At 43.6% G+C, this 24991-nt stretch overlaps 1 protein-coding gene across 1 annotated transcript in view; it reads right to left on the bottom strand.

Moving 5' to 3' along the window:
• Window positions 1–13314: 13314 nt before the first annotated feature.
• The window catches only part of LOC138467243 (formin-2-like), a 235273-nt gene continuing 223596 nt past the window's right edge, over window positions 13315–24991 (bottom strand). The window contains exons 4-5 of the mRNA XM_069607270.1: window positions 13885–13946; window positions 13315–13326 (exon numbers count right to left, since the gene is read on the bottom strand). Of these exons, the coding sequence (XP_069463371.1) occupies window positions 13315–13326; window positions 13885–13946 (74 nt within the window). The remainder of the gene's footprint in view (window positions 13327–13884; window positions 13947–24991) is intronic.

Below are 24991 nucleotides of genomic sequence, written 5' to 3'. Positions count from 1 at the left end.
GAACCCCAGAGCCAGGTACAGGTGGACAAGGGGGTGGAATAGGAACCACAGAGCCAGGTATTGGTGGACAAGGGGGTGGAATAGGAACCCCAGGTACAGGTGGACAAGGGGGTGGAATAGGAACCTCGGAGCCAGGTAGAGGTGGACAAGGGGGTGGAATAGGAACCTCGGAGCCAGGTACAGGTGGACAAGGGGGTGGAATAGGAACCTCGGAGCCAGGTACAGGTGGACAAGGGGGTGGAATAGGAACCTCGGAGCCAGGTACAGGTGGACAAGGGGGTGGAATAGGCACCTCGGAGCCAGGGACAGGTGGAATAGGAACCACAGAGCCAGGTACAGGTGGACATGGAGGCGGCAGAACAGGAAGCCCAGAGCCAGTTATTGGTGAACAAGGAGTCAGGGGGGGAATAGGAAGCCCAGAGGCAGGTATACGTGGACAAGGAGCTGGATTCAGAAGAGCCCCAATGCCATGTGTAGGCGAACAAGGAGAAGGAGTAGGTGGAAGACGCACCCCAGACACTTGAAGAAATTGACAAGGAGGAGGGGGAGGCAGTGCAGGAGGAACCCCGTAGCCTGCCACAGGCGTACTAGAAGCTGAAGGAGATGGCAGCAAAAATGATGGTTTTGGAAACGAAAAGATTTCCTTTTCTGACTCCGGTTGTTTATGCACAGGACACTCTGGAATGGTTTCTCGAAGGCTACACACATCTTGCGGCAAACTAGTTTGTTTGGGTGACAACACAATTGTTATTTCCGAACAATTAGTGAATAGAGCTTTAGGTCGAACAACTCGCAATTCCAAATGGGATTTGGCCCCAATGTCCCCTTTAAGCCCGAGCGGTGTTTGGGGCCAGTCGCCATCATAACCACATTCTTCTCTTGGCTCAACCAGTCCCGGATGTAATTGCAAAGCATCATTCGGGGATGCACCCCAGTTGACAGTATGAACTTCGGCTTGCCACTGGTCTGGAGTGGAGCCAGGCTCGCACTCAATGCCCAGGTTGATGGTGGTCTGCACGCTCTCCATAGGAACAGAGCGCTTCTCCAGATCTGCAATCTGCTCTCTCAGCTTGCCAATAGTTTGCTCCAGTTGCCGAGTTGCGCCTGCTTGTTGCTCTTTCAACAGTCCACATTTCAACTCATAGATTTCCTTGAAAAAAATAAAAGAAAATGGACAATTATGAGAATTGCCAATGGGAACTGTCAATTAAGCCATTGTGTAGTTCTCCCAAAATGGCAATGCTGCATGAGAGATCTCCATCATATATGGGCGATCTGCCAATCAAAAAAGCTTTTTTACCCCTTAATATCACTTGATGGATGCCTCTACTGGTGCATAGGAGCAGGCTACCTTTCGGAACCTTTTTATTCAGTTGCAAGCATGTTTTAGCATGGTCAACCTACCAGATGCCATTTCAGGAGAGACTGCAAAGCTCCAAGAACTACAAATGCAACAATGAAATAAAGAAACCCATGCAGTCATATAACCCGCCTCATGTGTGACTTCTTCCCTCTTGTAGACAGTCACGTGTACCACACACTTCTTGGTGCAGCCTGTTAGACTGACAAGCCACACTGCAACAGTACCTGAGGAACTCTCCCTTACATTCGTAATTTTTTGCATAGGAATGCATAATTGCACAGCAGTTAAGGAGTTAAAAGAAACAAAAAACAAAAAAGCAGATTCACTTGGTGAAGAATCGCTGCTATATGAATGGCTTATCGTTAGGATGCTGGGGCTACGGAAAGCTAGGGGGTGTGGGAGAATTCCCGTTTTTGCATGGCTGCTTGCAATGGATATTGTCCCCAAAATCTTTGCTTAATTTTTCAATTAATTACTGATCAAATTACGTTCAAAGTAAAAAAGAAATATTTTGAACCCTTATAACAAAACAGAATTCTTCAAGCATTGATTACTCAAACATTTTATGGTTTAAAAAACATTGAGCATCAAGAAAAACAAAGTAACCCTCAGTTTCTTTTAGGGAGTGCACACTCTGGACATTTACGAGTTGGTCTGATATGCGTGTGCATAGTTCATCACATAACTGCTGAACCCATATGCATGCATAATTATTTGCCCACCCCCATACCCTCACCCGGAATAATTTGGCTCACAAATTGTTGTCAAGTGTTGGCAATAAAAGGCCGTAGGTTTTTATTGTCCAAATATGGTTATGGAGATAACAATAATCACATATCATCTTAGTAACATACTTTTGGGCACCGGGTCTTGGGGTTACCCCCTCTGGCCCGTGCCCGCCTTCTCATGTCCCACTACTTGTTGTGGGCACCGTACAGTGCCTCGTACTTCTTTTCCTTTGTTCTTCTCTCTTATTTGTAGGATGGGAGGCTTTTGTGGTAAAGAAGCAAAGGTTTGGAAGGCACCGAGTAAACAGTGCACCTCCTGTGTGTTTGGGTCCCCGTTCAGGGTCCACAAACTGTTTTCTCAGAGCATGTCGCTCTGTATTTATAAGACCCAGGGGAGCCCTGGGTCTTTGATATGTATAGTAGTGGGGGCTATTGTGTTCCAGCCCCCGGCCGGATAGCCGTCTTTCTGGCCCCTTAGCACCTTGCTGTATGGAGGAAGGGTGAGGTGATTGTTCACACCTCACCCTTCCTCAGCTTTGTGTTGCACAGACTGCGTCTCTCTCTGGCTTGGGGGAAGTAGAGGAGCAGAGACGGGGAGAGGTTGGGCTGCCCCTCTCCAGGCCTGCTGGTGGTAAGAGTAGTTACCCTGCCTCGCTTTGGGCGGCCCTGCAGCATTGCCCAGAACCACCATTTAACCTTCACTCATTGCGACTTCATGGGTGGGTATTCGGTTTTCTGCCATCTCCATCGTGAACCCACCTCAGGGAAGAGAGTTGTGTCATTGTGGAAAAGAAGAGGAGTGTTCTCCATTTCATTACCCATTTGCTCCTCAACATATAAAATGTTGAATCTGTATTATGTTGGACTACGTTTTCTGGACAATTTGAACAATGGGACCATCACCCTTATAATTTAAAGGGGAAACAATGTTATAGAAAAATACGGACAACAAACCACAGTGGAGAACGTACCAAACTGCAGCAAAATATTCAACTAGATGTTTAATTACAATATAAATGCAGATTGGAACTTTATACATGTTAAGGAGGAGTTTAATACTAACTTTAGTGAAATGAGAAGAGGTGTTGCGGATACACGATTGACTTGAAGCCCTGATGAAGAGTGCAATGCTTGAAACATCTGTTGGCACAGGAGCATGGCTTAAAATGAGCTTTGAAAGGAGTCGAGTACATTTCTAGAAAGGTTTATTATTGTATAAATGTATAAATTTCATGATGGGTTGGCTCCCAACACCCATACTCATATTCTATTGCATTACTTAGGTTTTTGAGCTAATTCAAGATATGTCTCAATCTTGCGGTGTTTGCAACACCATGTATCAAAATGCGCCCAGTTCGGGAAGCTATGTACCTAATTTTCTGACATGTTGCAGTTTCTAAGTGTTGTCTAAACTGAGTGTGAGTGACCGTTCTATTATCAGGAATACATGGTCCGACCAGAAGGAGCCAAGCTCCCAGTTCTGCCATCTGTAGGAAGAGCACTCACTTGCATTGTTGGCTCAGAGTTCCCGGACCAGGATTTATTTTGAGCAGAAGCACATGCTGTAATGTTAGGATCACCTGACTGTTCTGTCCCTCGAACGAGATGCTAAAATAGGCTAAGAGTGGGTTACCATCAGTTGACATCGACCATGAGCAGCTGAGAAAATCGGGATGTTGCCGACTGCCATTGTGAGAGGCACTTCAGATATCTCCATTTCATCAATTTGGTCTACCTCCAGAAACAGATGCACGCGGCTTAGGCTTTGCCACCAAGGGAAGATGATTAGGACAGTGCATGAGGGAATGAATATTGTCAATGTCCACAGTGGGCCCTGTGGTCACTTTAGCAGTCTCACTATTTGGCCTGGGCCTGTAAGTTGGGCATGGGGGCGAAGGGTCGGGCAGTAGTGTCACATTTGTAGGAACGTTTTTTAAAATATTTGAGATCTGGATTGCATTACATTTTGATTTATTTTTTGTAGAAACATTTTTAGGTTTTATGGTGTGTAATTATTTTCATATGGATTTTATTGTTCTATGTTGTGCTTTTATAATACTCTGCAACACATTTGACAGATTAAAACATGCTCCCTAATTCAACCAGAAAAAAAGCTTAAAGTTCTCTTTGGGGTTTTGCAGAACTTCTGGAGGATGACAACCTTCATTTTGGCATAAAATAGCCTCTCTAAGGAGCCAACTGCAGTCAGTTGGTGGTTTCTATAGGCTGCTTCCTACAAGTCCTCTGCCACCTCCTGGAGCTGGAAGGCCAGCTCAGTGCCTCGAACCAGTCGATGTCCTACGCCTTATGGTAAGGCTAAGCATGTGGGGATTTGACACCTAGGATGTCCTTGGGTATAACCACTGGAGGCACTACCCCTCAGCAACAGAAGATTGTTTGTGGGAATCACTTTTGTCCTCATGCTCTAGCTTGTGCAGCTCCAGTATTATTTTATTGTTATGCTCTTTAGAAGCTGTTGATGCCCTTTGCTTATGCCCCTCTCCTTGCACTACTTTTGTCCCATTAGGGCCACCCTCCTTTCCTCTAGAAGGATCTTTATGGCTAAAGGTTCGGTCCTGGTGTAACTACACTGGCACCTTACTGAGAATTTGGACAGAACTGAAGCATTGGAACTAACAGACTTCAGATCTCCAGGAAGCCACACTACCTGCCTTCAGGGAAGAATGGCGGCAACAGCTGTCACAACTGCTATCCCTCTCCATGTCTAAACCCCCCAAAACCTCTTCCCAAGGGGAATGGGTCTCTGGCCAAGGGGATTCAGATTACTACTGGCCCGTGAGTCTCCCCCAGCCCTCCACCGGCTTACTCAAAAGCTTGGAGGCAACAAAGAAATTTGGCTTTCTTAACCTCACTGCCACAGGAGAGTCCACTTTCTTTACATAGCTCAGTCATTCTGTCAGTTTCAGTGACAGATTTCATAGCAGTGCTTAAAATGTGGAAAACTAGCTCAAGTCCCTCTCTTAGGCATATTCTGTTGAAATTCCTCTGAGTTAAGCAAAACTACCTCATGGGAAAATGGACATAACCCAAAGGTACTCTGCAGATCACCCTTCCACTGCCTTAAACATTCTCCCCAGCATCATATTATGGGGGTAACTTTTCAACAGAACCCCATCAACGTTGATCTTTAAACAGCCAGTCATTCCTGTTGTACACTAAATCATTTTTCATCCATTGGCAATACATTTACGTCCAACTAAGTCCAGTTTCATGGAGGTGGCCGAGGTATCCCTTGGCCCAACTTTAAAATATTATGCTTGCACATTTTCCAGAACACCACATGGTGCCAAACAAAACACACATGACCACCAAACGTTCTAGTTTGATACTCATTTAAAGTATTATCAGAATAGCTTTTAATATAGGAATGGCATCTGGAGGTGCCCCCCACATAGGGAAGTAGAAAACCTAATAGAGTGCGGAGAAAACCCTGCACCCAAGGATCCAATAATTTCCCTGTACGGTCCTGAGATTTCGAGTACAGGGTTCTGGGGAAACTACTAGTACTGGGAAATACCCCTTATCTGAGGGATCCTGCACCAAATAGCTCTAGGCTCATCGCAGGGTTATAGAACACAGAACATAACTTTATCAGTCAGTTTTTTTTTTTTTTTAGAAGTCAGAAGAATTCTTTGTCCATGGGATGTTGCGCATAGTACACTTCTCGACTCGACATCCAGGAATATAGATCCAATCCCTAGGTCTCCAGCATCTAGGGATATACTATGTTCCAGGTATATAGTGCCAAGCACACCAACCAACTTCCACTATTGTGCTTTTCATGGATATAGCCCAACTTGCTGTGCATCTGGAACTTTCGCTTACAGCTCATTTTGCAGTGGAGGGTATCGTTCAGCATCTCTCCAGCGTTGTCATGCTTCCTAACCCTCTCTCCGCCCTGCTTATTTCGCTGCTCAGCTCATTCACTTCCTCCATTAGTCTTTAATTCCATGCTCAATATACATTCAGTCTCCTTTCAATTACCTACAGGTGTCCACACTGTTTTCGGCATGAAACTTCAAAAGGCCAACCAGTCATTTTGGAGTCGTGCAAGTTTATTGCCTTTTGCTAGTCCTGCCTTTGGGTCGATGAGATTTTTGTCATCGAGATTGTGGAACATTAGACCATCTAGCGCATCATTCTCTCATTCAATAGAGATTTTCATGTGTCCTCTCCATCAGGCAAGCACACAAACGGTCTCTAGGGAAAATGTGGCATAGGTTAGGGGTTGGGGAAGTTCCAAACTTCAGGGTCTGGTTCTTATGCTGGAGTACCTGAAGGCACTGAATCTTGCAGCATGCTTGTGGAGAACTTTTCTGGGGTACGTTCTCACTCCACAATACCTCAATAGCCCCCGTAGATAAAAAAACAGAGTTGGCTACATCGTAGCACCTAATAGCAGGGCAAAGAGGTATCAACTGATGTTTTCAGGAAGAAAACCGTTGAATGGTTTATAACAAACTCCAAGCAGCTTCAGTGTAACATGTTCTGGGTTTACGCTGATGCCTTCCCTGGGAATAGCTTGCAGTCTCATCATTCAATGCAGTTTCTGTCATAGGTCCATACATCTTCAATTCACCCAATAAGCAAACCACATGGTTTGTCCATTCTGCATTCCTCAATCCGGTGCATACTTCTACTCCATTTGAGCCAGAGATTACGAAAAAGTCCATGTCAGAATAAATCTAGCAATCACTCAAAGAGAATTCCTGCTCTTTCTTGCGAGATGTTATGTTAAAGGATATTTATACCATGCACTATCATCACCGGAGTGGTCCCCTGGTGCACTGGCAGATCTGAAAAGCAAGAGGGAAGGGTCATTTAGTAGGACTGAGCGGGGAAATGTGCTGTTGGCAGCTTCCGTTCGGTTTACACCGTTCGCTGAACGCAGGTGTGATTTTCCGGTCCGTAGTTGTCATGTGCTGTTGTGAGGCTTTGTGTGGTTTGTCTTGTTGTTTCATATACAAAGACCTCTTTTCCATTTACTCTGCATATTGGGCATTGCTGGCGACAGCATTAATTTTGACAATTTTATATTATAGATTGTTTCCCAAAATCCCTTTATGGGATTCTAATAAGCCATAGATCATCTTTGACTTTGTGTAGAATTCCAGAGTTGCGTCTCTGTCCATGTATTATTCTTCTTTCTGCAGGGCTTGTGGGTGGACCTTGGACTCTGATGATGCCCGATTATGCCATGTGTGCGGAACCAGTTGGTGGCCTCGGAACCAGAAGGACTACACTCGAGTCCTTTTACTGACACTTTATCCGTTTTTACTTGTTGTCATTTGCTCATCCTATTTTTGTATCCTACGCACTTTAATTTCAAATATTGCATTTCTCTGCAAACTCCATCCATCACCAAGTATCCCGACTAAATCCTGAATTCCTGATGTATGCAATTCTATCCCAACACATCCTTACGGAGCCATCTGAACATAAACGAAAGTGCATGCTGATCTAATTAAACCAATAGAGGAGACTTGGCGGTGGCCACAAGGTAAATGGAATGGATGCGGTTGGTTAAGAAATTGCCTCTGTTAAATGTTTTAGAATGGTCATGGTGCAGGGAGTTAACCATGCAAGTGCAATTCCCTAAATGCTGGTGTGTAGTTGGAAACAGATTTGGAGAGTAGGATGGTCTACAGTTTCAAAAGGCTACTGAAAGGTTTTGTAGGTTCAAAGTAATCTAGAATGTCTTCCTATTGTCCAGCAAGTCGAACAGGTAACTAAATAGGGCCCCCATGTGGCTGGACAAAGGGCTAAAAGTTATGAAACGCAGGGTGTCCTGCCACTTAACAATTCAACATACAATCATTTGTGTATGAAAATGGTTCCGAAAGGCAATGGCTGGAATGAATCCGCCTTACAAATCCTTCAGAGCCCTGTTTCTAGGTTCACGTTTGTAAAGGTAATAATATTCCCTACAACCAACTTAATGTAACCAACCTTCTAATTTAGTTGGAGCAGTTTTATTACGGTTTACATAAATACAAAGATATGCTGCTTTTTTCATTTTTCATATTTCTTTCGTGTTTGTGCATTCAAAACAAAATAATCCTGGTGAAACAAAAATAAAAATAGGCAGATTATCAATTCAACATCACTAGTGACTCTATGGCAGTGTTCTAATCTATGACCTAACAAAGCTCAGGCTGCAGACAAGAAGTGACCAATCATGTTCCTCTAGTTGGCCTGAGAGGGCACCAACCATCATTAAAGGAGCGATTCTCTTCAGCAAGCGGTGGTGCTGTTGAATGATTATTTTTTTGATTTCCGCTTATACTGGTAGGTTGGCAACAGTTCTGTAGTTGGCCACGTCCATACCAGTTTGGATAATTTCTCTCGGCCCAGTTTTCCAGAGGAAAGTCCATAAAAGGATTTCCTTCAAGGTTTCTCTTACACACACACACAGTGGTAGCAATGGCAGAGCAGTCAAGGTTGCCATTGGGGAGAAGATCAGGGATACAGTATAACACTATCATATTAACTAATTGAGTGTGCACTGTGATGTGTCAGAAGGACACATACAAAAAGGAAGGAATACCAATGTCTCCAATACCAGTTGTCAGTGAATGTCCTTAACGGAAACTGTCCGAACTAACCGCAACTACCACTAAGATAAATACTAAAGACAGGAGAATTACTTACTTTCTCCTGGGGGGTTGCTTTCCACAAAGTGTATTCAATAGTTGATCGTCAGATAGTTTCTGCTAACTTTCTTGATCAGTTCATGTAACTCTTTCAAAGTTTTAATATAGTTTTCCTTCTACTTTCTTTGGTAAATGTTCTTGGTTATTTCTTTGGGTTTCAGTGTTCCGATTTCTTTCTCTCTACTGGGACAAAGATGATTAATCCAATAACAAACGTCCTTGTTAACATCTCTCAGTTCTTCTGTTACAGTCTCTTGGGTTTTACTGATACAAGTATGATTGATTCCACAATGATTCCATTTCCCTCTTCTGGGCATTAATATTATAGTCACTTGGACTTCACTGGGAAAAGTAGGATTGGTCCCACAACGATTCCTATTCACTCTTCTGTATTCGACTTCCCTGGGACGAGTAGGACTAGTCCCACAATGTTTCTCATTCACACATCTGTATATTACTGCACTGGGACGAGTAGGATTGGTGCCACAATGATTCTCTATCACTCCTCTGTATTCTATTTCCCTGGGAGGATTATGATTGATCCAGTAATGATATTCGCCCCCCCTATCGAGTCTCCCGTTTTCCTTTTCTATAGTGTGAGAAACCGGACTGTATTCTCCCACCTATTCCTGCCGGATCTTCCATTAAGGTGGCCAGGGAAGGGTCATCGCTTTTGGATCCCGACCCTGGAGGTGGACAAGCGAGGGAGGATCACCTGAGTGGGGGGTCATAGGGGAACGGGAGAAGAATGTCCAAGGGCAAGACATGGTATTCCCCCTTTCCCAATTGTCTACCAACCCACTCTCCCTCAGCTATTATGTGGTATTTCCCATCTTACCCCATCTCCTCTTCCCCATTTCCGATAAGTACTGGGAAGAGGCAATCAAGAGCAATGCAGAAGAGAGAAAGTGCGCTAGCAGCGCAGAAATCAAAGAGATGGATACAAGTGAACTGAAAGCAAAGAGCAGGTGCAAACGACCCGAAAATGGGCAAAAAGATGCAAGCGACCCGAAACCAAAACAGAGCATGCAAGAAGCACGGGAATGGGAAATGAAGATGCAAGAGTGCATGAAACAGTAAAAAGAAGCATTCAAGTGGCACGTGAGACTCCAGGGAATCTGTCATCTGGGTGGCCAGGACACAGCCATTGCTATTGGATCCAGTTCCTGGGGGTGAACCAGTGCAGGAGGATCACCTGAATGGTGGGTCTTCAGGCAGTGGAAGTGGGACAACAAAAGGTGAGGGGCGACATCCCTTTCCTTACAACACTTTTCCCCATCCAGCCCAGAAGGATACTTAGAAACTCTACCCCCCGCCCCTTTTCCAACACAAACACTTTCTCACAGTGTGAACGACAATTGACTATTACCCGAGCTGTTTACCTGACATCTCAACAAACAAGGGTCAGGCAGAGCCAGGCAATTGCTGGCAACTACACACACCTGACTACACTTTCCCTTCCCCGGAGGCATAAAAGGCAGATCACAAGAGCACACTCTGAGCAAGACCGAACGCACGAGAAAGCAGCCATTGCAGGACGGCAGTTCAAATGGAGGAGAAAGGTGGCGAGACCTGAAAGGACATCAAGGAGGCAGTTGTCCTTGCCCTTTTCAACCCAGACCCGCAAAGTCTCAGATGAAAGAAACATAAGACCGGGAATCGCAGCTGGCGAATGGAGTAGCGGATGTCAGTGGTTCATGGCACCCCCCCCCGCACTGATAGTCAGGGAGGGCGGGAGACATGGTTGCCATCGTGGTACCATCCTTGACTCCAGTGGTAAAGGAACCACCAACGAGCTTAGCAAAGCCGGTGAGTCAGAAGAACCCGATAGTCGACCAGACTGTTAGGCTCAAGATGATAAATAGAAAAGAGGGCTTTGTGAACAAACTTGGTAATAGAGATAGAGCAGTACTGCGCCACATGGGCGCTCAGTTGAAGGTCTCTGGATGGTACCCCTCACTTGAACAAAGAGGCTACATTGAACATTATGAGTAAAGAAACTACAAGCACCAAGAGGTCATAGAGAAGGCCAGCATAGGATGTTAAGGTGGTCATACAAGGATCAAGTCAAATCCCTTGTACAATCGTACAATTAAAAGTCCTTGACACAGGCAGAAGTTTTGATATTGTGAAACAGGCGTTTGCACCCGGCTGAGGGGAACGCCATGCGAACTGCGATTTTGTGAGACCCGCGCTTGCCGTAGGCTAACAGAGTGACCCAGCTAGATGAGATCAGCCGTTCAGAAGTCTCTGTTTAAATTGGCAAGTGCTCTGGTTGGACTGAGCCTGATTGAGGGAGGCTGATGACAGAGAAGGATCGGAGCCCGGCTGAGGGGTATCCAAGGGTGAAGGGCAATCACCCAACGTAAAGGTTAACAGAAGGAACTTGGAAGTGACTTGGGTGCAGAACGCCCAGATACTGAGAAAAGGAACTGTAAGAAGCCCAGGAGTGTACTGTGCTGTCCTGCCTTGTCCCATGCTAAAAACGTGGGGAAGGGCGACCCCGGCCATAACATCCTGACTTATTATTTTGTCAACACTTTTTTCTTTTCTTGTGAACATTATCTCACACTCTTTTGTAGCATAGCGGTAAGGATTGGCAATAGGGTTTCTTTAGTATAGACCCTTTTTATTTGACTAGACTCCAATAGGACTGTATTTGATGGCCGTAGCTTGCTCCCATCTTAGATTTAGATTAGGTGTTTATCTCACCCATTTTACAGTTTAATAAACACCCACAATGTTGGCTATAAGCCATATTTTAAAGAGAGGTCTATAGAATCCACAATGTTGGCTATAAGCCATATTTTAAAGATAGGTCATTGATAATAAATTGTCAGCTACCTATGCTATGCAATCAGACCATGAAGCAACCTTCTGGAGGCTGGAGTTTCATTTCTGGTGACAAAGTGCAGGAAGCGTTTCACAGTTAGTGTTTGTTCTCTGCATTTCACAGACCGGTCTCTGGCTCTGATCAGTACAGTGCTGGTTAACAGTTGCTCCCACAAACTCATGTTAGATTCGCCCAGATACTCAGCAATACTTTTCTTGTGAGGCGAAAGTATTGAGCTTTAGGACCAATCTGTACCCAGCAAAGTAAATGGGAGGGAGCACCCGTTGATTGGTAATCGGGTTGATTGAAAAGTCCAGGAAGAGCAGGCACTGGCAGTGTTTTTTTTCGTAAGATCCATGTTGACAAGATACAATCTAGAAGACACTATGCCCAACCTTTGTGGGTTCAGCCTCATCTTCTCCAGGCACTCGTCCCCAAGCTCTACTTCTGTTTTGGTTCCAGTTCAATAAGGAATTAAAGAGTTGATTGCCCTCAACTAGGAGTGGTTCATCCATTTAAACTTTTGGCAGCCACCCAATCACTAGGGGATCACCACATTCACACTTCTCCGGTCATCGTCCTAGCCTTTCGCTCATATATGGATTCAAGCCAAAAGCCCAGAAGACATTCAAGTGACTTGCTAGATCTGCTCCTGGGTCTTCCTCTCTCACTCTTCAGGTAAGAGCAAAAGTCATGCCCATATATAGCAGCATCTATGTCATGTTCCAGGTCTTAGGAACATAGGATAGGTGCTGGACTCGCTTTTGCATTTATTGAGCGAGATTTCAGATACAGACATCTACAGAATACATCATACTAGTCCCCACTAAAGTTATACACATTGGCTATACACTGCCACCCAACAGTGGAGTCCATACAGCTTTGCGTAAAATGTCACAAACAAGCGAGTTTGGTGCTAAATAGAGTTGCACCACAGATTCAGCCCCAGATGCTTAATCAGGCAAAAGTACAGAAGGCACTTGTAGGGGTGTGGGGGGGCATGTCTAGTATGGATATCTTGCACTGCAGGGACACTTGAGGATCTTCATCCTCATAATGTGGCACTTATTTTTATGAGACTTGTGATAATGGCAGACTATAGGCCGGTAGGAAGAGTTCATGCCTTCACAATTGAATAATTTTGTGAGGCTGGGTTAAATGTACGGGTTTCTTGATTTGATTAGCCGAATATGGGAAGCTTTGGATGTTTTCACGTTTGTCATCAGTTCTTGAGAAAATCCATGTTTTAGGAGAGACCTCAGTGTTTCAGTGGTGGGTAATTAGCTTTAAAGCATGACCTCGGCCTATTCTTGTAAGCAGGAGATGTTATACTTGATGGAGTCCACATTGTCTCAGGAGTAAGAGTTCGATAGTTTACTAATTTTCTTGAGCAAGTGAGGGAGACACTTTTTGGAGGGTTTATATAAGAATGAATCAGATTTACACTTTTTCACCGTCACACACTAGTAGACTGGCATAGATTATACATGCCATCTAGTCCATTATTTTATAAGTGGTGGCATATGGACCCAAGAATATCATGCCACATTCATTAGGGAGTAGCTAAACCGTATGGCCCAATTGTCAAACACAAAGTGCAGGCCTTTGGCAATTTTAACCATTTCAGAGCCTTACTGAAGTAATTATTTTGGCGTTGTGCCTGGATGCGATGATTACATGTCAAAGGATTTGTAGGTTATGCTCATGTGGGTCCTCTCAACACACAACCTGCACAACAGAAAGTACACCATAACCTTTGCTCAGGTTTAGGCTGCGCCAAGGATGGTTGGACCACTTGAAACCATGACCGCCAAATCATCAGCAAAGGAGTAAATAAAGAATACCTTGAATTCCCATGACTGATAAACATCAGGCATCCAGAATCCTTGTAGTATCCTTGCCCACTAATTTGCCAAGCATGTTTCCGCCTCCTTACACTGCACACACTGCAGCTGAACACCTGCATGTGCCCCTCATAAGCTCACATTAACTCAAGCTTTGAGGAGCCTGCTCTGCAAAACTCTACATCACTTCAGTCATTCCGCCACAAGCAACCCAACTGCAAGATCCACTGTTCTAAAGGAAGAACTCACCGGTAGTATTAGCACCTGCTGCTCCCCTCCTGTGCCAAGAGGCTTCTAAAATGGTCCCACTGGCACTTAATAAAATAACAACTTCATACTACACTGTACTTGTCCTGCAATCTGGGAGAAGAGCAATGCTTGCTAGTGCATACTGAAGTGCAAGTTAAAAGACAGCGTAACACTTAGCATCAAATAAACTTACCTGCGTTTTCTTTATTTCTTCTTTATGTTCCCTCTCAACTTCACGAACAGCAGCTTGATGATCTATGTTACAACAAAAAAGAAAGTAGAAACTGCTATTCCAGATCAGATTGCAAACTGGATTCTTGCGCAAAAGTGATGTACACATATTAATGCTTTTCCAGCAAGTGATTAGTTTAAAAGACGGTCACAATTGGCATTAAGAAAACACCAACTCAAAGAGATGCTTCTATTCAATGGTTGTTATTGAAATTTCTGTAGAGCGGCTCACTACGGGCCGCCATCTCTAGTCTCCTGTGGACCTTTCATTCCATAGACCCCAAGATTGGTGCTAGGGATTGGTAACCCTTATATAGAATTCTGACTTGCTGGTTGTGATGGTATAAAGGCAATCACCTTCTCCAACTCCATCTGGGAATCCCTAGGTGTTTCCTACCCAAGGGTCACAACTGTAGCCAGTAATCTTGGGTTAAGTGCATTCCAAATCACCAGGATCCACTCGCCCTTTTCTTCCACACCATTTTACTTGTCAACCTAGCACCTTAGCTGCTCTCTTTCTCCGTTCCCCCTCCTGCCCACTCTCCCATTTCTCCCACTCTCACCTCCCTCACACTCCCGCTTCTAGTATTCGGCCGAATACCGAATAGTTTGTCAACTATTCGGCCAAAGCCGAATATGAAGCCAAATAGTTGCTTTATTTAATAAATCATGTTCCAAACTTTAAAAAAACACTTATTTAAAAAAACAAATAAAGTACCATTTTAAATGCATTCTATACTTTTATTTCTCTTCATTGTTATGTTATGTTACTTTGCATTTATATAGCGCCTTATATACCATTGGTATGGTCTGAACGCCCTTGGGTACCGAAGTTGAAGTCAGTAGAGAGAGTCAAAGGTGTGTGTGTGCACCGGATATGTGTGCAGCTGGTGTGGCATTCATGTAATAGCTGCTTCTTAGCGGTAGGTGTGGTGGTTGAGAGATAAAGAGTATGTGTTCGTTCTGGAAGGATTTATCCAGACCGATTGTGGCTGCGTTAAGCCTGAGGAGAACGCCTGGCTGGGGGGTGTGTAACCAGCAGTGTTTAGTTAGAGTGATGGGGAATATGAAGCAGATGTTGGTATGATAACAGCTATACCGAATGGTGTCATAGTATCTCTGTGTTCTAGTTGAGTGGTGGTGTGAAGAAGAGAGTAAGCGTGGTGATGTAATATGATGGGTTACATGTTCTTTCAAACGTTCAGTGCACTCCAAACTATTCCATGTAAGTCGCGCAAATTCTATGCGTTCAAATCCGTTCCATGCATTTCGGTCCGCTCCACGCCCTCCAGTCCGCTCCACGCCCTCGAATCAGTTCCATGTATTCAAATATGTTCCATGTATTCAAATCCGTTCCGTGTATTCTAAGTTGTTTTAAGCACTCCATCCACGTATTTCACCCGTACCATCCATATACTTCCTGGCATCTTTCACATATTACACCAGTACCATCCACATACGTCACCCGTTGCATCCACATACGTCACCCGTTCCGTCCACATACGTCACCCGTTCCGTCGCACTATATGGCTCTACGCACTCATCCGCTCTACGCACTCATCCACTCTATGCACTCATCTGCTGTAAGCACTCGTCCGCTCTACAGTCATCCAATCCATCCACATAATTCACCCGTTCCGCCCGCTCTACGCACTATAATTGCGTATAATTCATGTAGCATCCTTATTTAAAGTATAAAAGACAGAAATAAAGCAGATATAACCAAAATGAAGGGACCACATGTACAGAAGATTGTTGCACATTCATTGCCAGTTAAAGTAGGAGGCTTCACAAATGCAAAAGGACTGCCTTTGTGAATCAAATGCATTGCATTCTCTATCCAGTTGCAAAGTCGATTCGGTCGAGTTTCGAAACTTCTTTGCAGCTCACATAGAAATGTATAAAATGATTCATGTCGGCTCAAGCAGGACACAAGTCAAGAGGCAATCTGAAATGCATGAACTCCATCTGACAACTATTCACTCCACCCAAACAAATGCTGCTCACTTCTCACTTATCCTATCCACTCTTTCTCGCCAACACACAAACATATGCAACTTATAATTCCAGATAAAATATCAGATAATGTTAAACTCAGGACTATAACGTACATATAACGTACTATAAAGTGGGGACTATAACGTACGCAATGGGAAGTGACTTGACAGGAACATTTCTTTCAGTTTGCTTTTTCCAACTGAAAAAAGTGCACATTGCATATAAACATTCGCCAAAAGAAAAAAATGTTCCTGTATTGTTGCAGGCCAAGAATAAAAGATAAGCACCTTTTTTGTCTAAGAATCTGTAACAAAACATGCCCCAAAGAGCAGATTACAATAGAAGATATTTTTCAGCTGTGTGATAGCAATTTGTCTCTCCTAATTCTACATTTGCCTTTCTGAGTTCATGATGCATTGTATTCAAGTGAGAATGTCAAAGTATTCGGCAACAGCCGAATAGCAAAAAACGATTCGGCCGGAGCCGAATAGCTTTTTTTCAGCAAGAATTCTGATGAATACTTACTCGAAGCCGAAGTTCGGTACACCCCTACGTCTTTCCCTCCAATGTTCCTCTTACTCTACTGCCTAACTCCCCTGATTTTACACTCTACCTTTCTCTTCACTTTGCTCACTCCGCTATTTTCCACTCCACTCTCCTCTCCTCCCCATTCCTTCTACTCTACTCCTACACTCCACCACACTCCTCCCACTGCACCCACAATGTCTACACATTCACCCTTCTCAACCACTCTCCATCACACCCCAATACTATCCCTAAATCTCCCTCACTCTTGGCACAGACACACCCCCATGTACCACTTTTTCTCAGCAACCAATACCTCATGGTGCACACAAACTTGACAAATCTAAATGTGCACCTGCGCCGGCCTTCCTCCGCCTGGTTTCTTCATCCTCCTCCAATGAACTCACCCGAACAACCCAAACTTGTTCTCCCTGTCCCTTTCTTATTCCCCCTTCCCTTTGCCATTGGCTTCCCGGGCCAACCTCTGGTCGCTGCATTGCAGTCAGTGTTACACATGACTGGCCTTTAGCTCACCCTCCTTTTCACCCTCAGGTCTGCTAGAATATAGAAGTGGCATCCACCGTAAATTAAAGTCATTTCTGGAGTTTAGTGTTTTTTTCAGCCTGAGCTTCTGTATTGCAGGTGGAACATGCACAGCATTCCTGAGCCTTTCAGCTGCCAGTCACCTATCTTTCTGTTCAGGTCTCCACCGCTAGGGCTGCTGGCACACATAGTCCGGCGGAAGAAAAGAAAGAACGCTGGCAAGCATTATGCTCACAAGCATGGAGCAAGAGTCCATGGTATTCGATCATTTCTTCCAGGCCCACCTCTCACACCCGCCTATGGGTCAAGACTGGCCCTGGGAAACCCCATCGTAGGCTTCCTGCCCTGGGTGAGAGGGGTCCTTATCCCGCCTTGACAGGGTCAGATTCCAGAACATGTCACAAAGGTTCCATGTCAAACATTTCAACCGTGTCTACAAAAAGCATTTCAATTTGTTTGCAGTAACATTGATTATTTGAGGTCTTTGGTGCATGATCTTTTAAGGTACTTGCCCTTCTCTGGACCTTTCTGAAATCAGGCGATTTGGTAACATGGTTACACATGCACCTCAGCAAACTTTCAGCGCCTTTCTTGTTAACAACTTGTTTGCTGTAGATGGTCCAATGGTTTGCAACTCTATGAAAAAAATATATTACTAACAAGAGTAAGGAGACTCATGGGACTTCCTTACTTGTGGTTAAGGAAATGAGTATGTTGCACAGCTTTAAGGATTTTAAAAGAAGGGAAGCATGTGTGCATGAAGGCCCATTTGCCATATAGTTTTCTTTTTTTTTTTTTAATCGGTTTAGACCTTGTAGAGGAGCAGATGACATCACCTCTAGTACCCCACCCCCTCAGCTGTGTTATATACTGGAAGCAAAGCAAGAAGACTCTGTGCATGGCACCAGGTATCATCCCAATACCGCACTGAAGATATGTGAGAGGTTATGCACTCAGACAACTGTATAAAATGTACCCTCACACTGGCGTGGTTGAAGGATGTCTGCATATTCCATTGGACATGGAAGAGCTGTAAGTGTGAACCACCGAGAGTAAAGTGACATCATAAAGGGAAGACACAATGACACAGGAACAATATAAAAATACTTAAGGTGTAATCCCGTAACAGAGTGTGTGCAAGAGTGTGTGTGTAAAAGTGTGTGTGTGTGTGTAAGAGTGCAAGTGTAAGAGTATCATCTTGTATGGTTACCAGATTTCCCTGCTTCATTGAGCTAACAAAGTAGTGCTTTGCCAAATTCTTTGACTGTCCGGTTATTTGGGTCTGAAATCTTTTATTATGGCAATTCCATTCTGCATACGAGATACGCTTCAAGGTTTTCCGGCACATTTTGGTAGTGGTGCAGATGGTTCAAGATCAGCTACCTAGGACCAGATCTAGACTCTTGGACTATCAGCGATTTACGCCATTAGCCAGAAGATCGTGGAGCTTCCTGTGGAGAGTGGTGTGAAATACACATGTGTGGAAAGAATCAGTCATCAGGTGCCCCTTTGAAGAAATTCCTGTCCGGTACCTGCAGGTACCCCCATGGAATGAAGGCAAACAGAAGGAAAACTGGGTGATTGGGGAAGAGTCGACGCTGAGGGATTCGAGCTGAGCCACAGATGTAAGTAGAGTATTGAAAGTGGCAAATAAAAGGGATGGGCTATAGTCTAAGTGTAAATATATGGCAACGGGATTTGTGTTTAAAGAAATAGATACCTCGTTTTCAGGTTCAAAGAGGACCAAAGAATACGTATTAAACTCATATATGATAGGGATTCCTGAGGTAAGTGCCAATAAAGAAGAATGCGTGTTACACTCCAAAATTGAGTAAATACTGAGATGAGATACATTTACTAAGGGAAAGTAAAAGAAGGTGATCACCGAAAAAGAAAAGTGCATGTTTATTTGGGGTTATAAAAATGTCAGTGTAAAACCTTTATTATGTATAAACTAAGAAATATAAAATGATAAAAATAGCTAGTTATCAGGCCTTAAAATCAAGCGATTGACATCAATCAGAGAATGATAAAAGCTGAGGGGAAAAAAAAATAAAAAACAAAAAAAATAATCAATAAAGGCTCTTGCGGTGGCAATAATAGAACAGGCCAGTAAGAGTAGACAGAACTATAAACGAAGAAATAAAGAGAAACTATATTGAAGAAACTGTAAAATGTGTTAAAAGGGTTGGTCTTTTGTGGTAAAAGGTGGTGATTGCTGGTGCTTCCGGTGAGTAACCAGAAGGTGTCTCACACACTAGTCCCAGGGGATCTGTTAGCAGGTGGCTAGGTCACAGCCATCACTTTTGGATCCAGTTCCTGGGGGTGGAACAGTGTGGGAGGATCATCTGGGTGAGGGGTCTTCAGGCATGGGACCGGGACACTGGATGGGGAGACGTGGTATCCCCTTCCTTGTAATACCTTTACCCCATCCTACCAGAGAGGATATTTAGGAACTCAACCCCTAGGACTGCGTTGATGGTTATAGCTTGCTCCCATCTTTAAATTTAGGTTAAGATGGGTGTCTTTCAAACCCAATTGAAGTTCAATAAACACTGTTGAACTGTGATCACTTGTGTCTGTTTGATACCAGGCCTTCCTTACATTGCCCATATCGATTTATTTATTGTGGGTGATTTAAGAACCTGGTAAGTATTGTCAGTCGAAATTGTTTGCCCATGATGGAGGACACTCGTCTTTTACATCTATGTAGGACACTACCAGGATACACAGCTAACATTAGGCAGGATCATGCAGAGCGGGTGAAGGGAACAACTAATAAAACACTTATGCTGTGGCCTCAAGAGGGCTCATTGTCAAAAAACAGTATTGCGACATATGACAACATATGTGTATGCTACATACACAGGGAACTATGGGAGATGTATCAAAATGAGAACAAATACCCGAAGGAGTGGATGCTCAATCAGCATAAAGAGGACAACGCAACGCCCTCAGCTCCTCTTACTTCTCCCAAAAATGATCGCACAAGTGAAGATAAACAGGGAATGTATCCTTTAAAGGAATTAAAGGTAGCAGCAGGGTATGTTAATCCAACATTCACACCTCCCACGTATAATAGTGAAGATAGCATGGAAGAAAGTACGATCAAGGAACGAAAACATAGCGACACGTGATGAATATAAACTGTGTGATAAATGAAGAAGTAGACAGATAGAAATAGAGGAGGAAGTTGAGACAAAAAGAGGAGAAGGATAAAGCCAAGAAAGGGATCATAGTGCAAACAAATGGATGGGAGGACAGATACTAACCAAGTTAGATAGATTACGGCATCAATGGTGTTAGAGAAAGGGAGGAAAGAGAAGACCGGGACGAGAAAGAAAATGAACAGGAAAAATACACAAAGAAAAGGAGAAAGAGGAAAAAAATGAAGAACAAATTAGGTATGAGGAACAAAAGAAAAACTGGACAGGTTGCAAAGAAGGTGAGAGGAAGAAGGGAACAGGGAGATGAGAAGGGGAGAAGAAATCAGACTGGCCAGGGAACAAAAAGATGACAAAACAGATTATCTTGTTAACAGATGCATAGTGCCAGTTGAAGCACAAGAAATGTGGGAAGAAGAGAGAGGATCACAACAGCCCCATAGAGAGCTGCAGGGAATACGGAGAATACAGACATGGGCTGACAAGAGGCAGAAGGTATAGGGGAAAAGGATTGGGGATCTATATAGGCAAATAAGGGACAAGGGTGGCTATAAAACTAAAGGGAAACAATGAGGGATCTTTACTAGAAGGAATAGGAATTATATTGGGTGACATAATGGAAGACGAACATAGAGCAATGTCCATAAATGAGGAGGACAGGGAACAAAACTGGAAGGTACAAAGAGAGGGTGCATATGCTTTTTCAATAGATCAAAATGGATAAAGATAACTTAAAATGTAAACTGGCCAGTTTAACTGCGTGTTCCCGAAAATGGATCTATGAGTTAGAAAGGATGACGGCGGGGATGACGTGTGCAGTGGGTGATGCAAAGGGCCTATTAGCCATTCTAGGGGAGAGAGCCAATGACATTTGGAGACAAGCAGGATATGCGAGTCTAACAGCACAAAACAAGACACATGATGAGGCACCATTTAATAATTGCAGAGCAGATGTATGGAGAGCACTTAAGAGTGCAGTACACAGACACATCAGACATGGATGTGATTATGACAAGGAAAATGGGGGAGGATGAAGATCCTGTTGCCTTTATTCAAGAGCGCTGGAGGCTCAAGACGAAAGAAACATGGGATAAAACTGTGGCATTATTTTACCGCATTTTATGTCAGGGACTGCCCAAGCCAGTGCAATGGCAGATGAAGAAACAGGTGGGAAAGGAGGCAAAGCCCTGGCCAGAAACACAGTTGACCATTGTACATCATTGTCGATTATTGCAAGAGAAGAACAAGAAAAAAGCAGAGGGCAGGAAAATCAGAGAAAATGGTTGAAGTTTGCTATAGAAGGAGCAATACTGACAAGTGGTGAAGGTTTGGTAACACAAGGAGTACAGCCAGTGCAGTCAGATCCTGCAGATCAAAGTGCATAACATTTTTGGCCACAAGGCAAACCGAATGCGCCTAGAGGACGTTGAGGGGGATTTCACAACCCCAAGCAGGAGAAGGAGGCTTTAATGGAGGACAGCCGCAGCAATGTTGCAATTGTGGGAGAATAGGACACAGTGCCCGAATGTAACGAAGACGAGGGGGCATGCACAGAACTGGCAGGCTGCAAGAGGGGGTGGGCTATAACCCGCAGTACAATACAGAACCACAGGATCAGACACGTGTGCAGCAAATACAGCAGCGCAACAGAGCCCAGCACAAGTGCAGATGCCCCCCGGGTATCTACAGCAAGTGCCTATACAAGCACAGCAAGTACGGACATAGCAAGCAGCAGCATCACAGTGCCACACGAATACAGGGGCATCCACACCTAGTATAGGAGTGTGACAGTGCTATTCTTTAACAGGTACTGGGATGAATGTATATCGACAATAGGACAGACCACAGAGTACCTGATGTGTTCAGTACGATCAGGGACACCAGACCCCCCCCAAGAGGAACCAAGGGTCAGGGTAACTACGGGAGGCAAGACATTTTTGTTTCTTGTAGACACTGGAGCGACTCATTCCTGTGTTCGAGAGGGGAAAATACCCAATGTTTGGTATTGCCATGAATGCTCAGAGATTCTCTGGGGTGACGAGTTTAGTTCCTTTTACTGATAAATTACCAATTTCAATAGGAGAACATGATGTGACTATGCCACTTTTGTTCTCTCGACAAACACCAGTTTCTCTCAACAAACACCAATTAACATACTTGGACGAGATCTGATGACAAAAATAAACATGACAATATCTTTTACTGACAAAGGGATTGTGTGTTCCACTCCAGGAATACATCTTCTGAATATAAGAATTAATATTGGCATTTTCAGGCCAGAAGATATTAGGAAGGGTTCCTCTAGACCCAGAGGTATTTTTGTATGGAGTAACTATTATTATTATTGTTCACATGGCTTCCCATATTAGTAGGCAAAATAGTGAATACCCGATGAATTTTTGTTTAGACCAGAAATACCTATAGATGGTGAAGACAAACAGATAATTCCCAAAAGAGTTAGAATCAGCAGCAGTGAGAGAACAAAGTGTGGTTCTTCATGGGATAGATGATGAGGAAAGAGGATAGAGAGCAGCAATAGCCCTTGGTGGAGGATATAAACTGACAGACTTGACAGATGAGGAGTTGTTTAGAGATGATTGTTCAGATGATGAATTATAAGCCTTATTTATTGAATCAAAATAGAGAACAGAGATATACCTCAGGAAATGGTATTAGTGAGAAAGAAATCATATTTTTTACAGGATGATTTATACAAGGTGCCAAGCATCTTGTGGACTGGTAGTCCTTATGATGTAGGTCTACTAGGAGGAGTTGGAGCTGTTAAAATCATGCTGAATCCTGAAGCTATCCTGCCACAAGCAAAGGAGGACCCCATGTCCAGAGAAGCAGATGAGGGATTATTTGAAACAATTTCTGCTTTAATGGAGCAAGGGATATTAGCACCTTCAGATTGCCTGTGCAACACAGCTGTGTGCTCCGTGAAGAAATCGAAAGGTGGGGGTAATGGAGATTTATTCAGGAACTTCCCCTTTTAAAAATATTGTCAAAGCAGAGTTTGCATATTGTGCAATATGTCATCCATGGCCAAATATTTCACAGTGATAGATTTAAAAAAAAAAAAAACACATTCTCTTCAATTCTCCTTCATGGGGACTCAAGATTTGACTTCATTTTCATATAAAAATATGCACCTAAAACATAATTGTTTGCGTCAAGGGTTCTGTGTGTCCCACTCAATTTTGAATAGGGCCCTCCAGATCGAACTCGGTAATGTACAGCTTGAGAGTACCATAATTCAGTACGTAGATATATTAGTGTGCAGGAGGAAGGAAGGTCCTGTACATTGGACAGCTGATCTCTCAAGATAGAAGGAAAGTGACACCTGAGAGACACAATTCAAAATACTAAACCAGAGACCGTAAGGGAGATGCACCAATGCTTAGGCCTGTGTAATTATTGTAATTATTTGATTACAGCACATACATTCAACCATTTTTAAAAGGACTCCAAAAAGCACAGGTAAGCAAGAATAAAATAACCTGAACAGAGAAAATTACTGAGGATTTGAAGAATTAAAAAGAGCAATTTGTACAACCCCTGGGTTAGGCATTCCAAATTACAATGAATAATTGTATTTGTTTTCACACTCAAATGGAGTGGTTATGACATCAGTTCTCACACAGAAAATGACTTTAGGACGTAGGCACAAACCATTAGCTAATTATAGTGTGATTTTAGACCCAGTAATGAAAGAGCATTATCCTTGGGAACACGCTTTAGCTGCTGCCACTTTTGCAATTGAAAAGGCTGCAAGTGTTACAATGGTGTGCTCAATGATGTTAATTGTCGAGCACTCCTCATTTGCTATTCTAGAGAAACCCAGAAGTACTTGGACTACACAAAGAGCATCAGGATATGTGGTCATTATTTCCAATCCAGCGATTAGAGTTGTTAGATGTAGAACAGTTAATCCAGCGACATTTCTTGCAGAATTAGTAGGGAAAGAGGACAATCTACATGACTGCACCATGTACACTGAGTTGTATGATGATGATATTCCCCATGTTAGAGAAAATGCCCTGGGAGGAGGGGAGGAGTTCTCTTTATTGATGGTTCTTCAACAATTGACCAAACAACTAGCGAAAGGCATACTGGGACAGCAGTAGTGACGTCTAAAGAGAATGGTGAATTTGAGATAGTGACAAGTGCGAGACTGCCTTTGCATTGTTCTGCACAGGCTGCAGAATTAGTGGCACTTATCACTGCACTCCAGAGATACGAAGATGAGGAAGTGACAGCGTACTCTGGCTCTGCCTATGTGACGTCAACCGTACATGCAGGATTATCAAACTGAAAAAGGAGGGGTTCCCTCTGCGCAGACGGCTCACCAGTGTAACATGCACCGCTATTGGATAAGCTTTTTTAAATTATCAAGGAATCCATTGACCATGGCAATTGTGAAGTGTGCAGCCCATACTGAAAGGGCAGATTTGATTTCTCATGGTAACAAAGCCACAGATGTTTAAGCCGCAGCATATTTCCCAAACCTTTCGGCTTTTGAAGTAGAAAGTGTTATGCAACGTCCTGATAATTGCTCAATGGCGACGGAATGATTTAATATGTTATCCATTGCACAGTTAATTGAGCTACAAGGTCGAGCTCCACACGAAGAACAGGATTTATGGAAAATACAGGGATGTTCTTGATCCCTCACTTAGGCTATATGAGACAGGATAGCACAGGAAAGCCAGTTATGCCTTTAGCATTGCTTAAGGAAGCGCTGAGGCAGCTTCACTACCCAGCGTACACAATAAGAGCGTCTTGCTGCCACGAGTGCAAAAGACTGGTTCTCACCAAATGTATTAGAACATGTAGCAC

This window comes from Ambystoma mexicanum, chromosome 4q (genome assembly GCF_040938575.1).
Source record: "Ambystoma mexicanum isolate Mex_15411 chromosome 4q, UKY_AmexF1_1, whole genome shotgun sequence".
Classification (NCBI taxonomy): domain Eukaryota; kingdom Metazoa; phylum Chordata; class Amphibia; order Caudata; family Ambystomatidae; genus Ambystoma; species Ambystoma mexicanum.
Note: the sequence above shows the minus strand (reverse complement) of the source record. Positions and strands in the feature narration are given on the sequence as shown.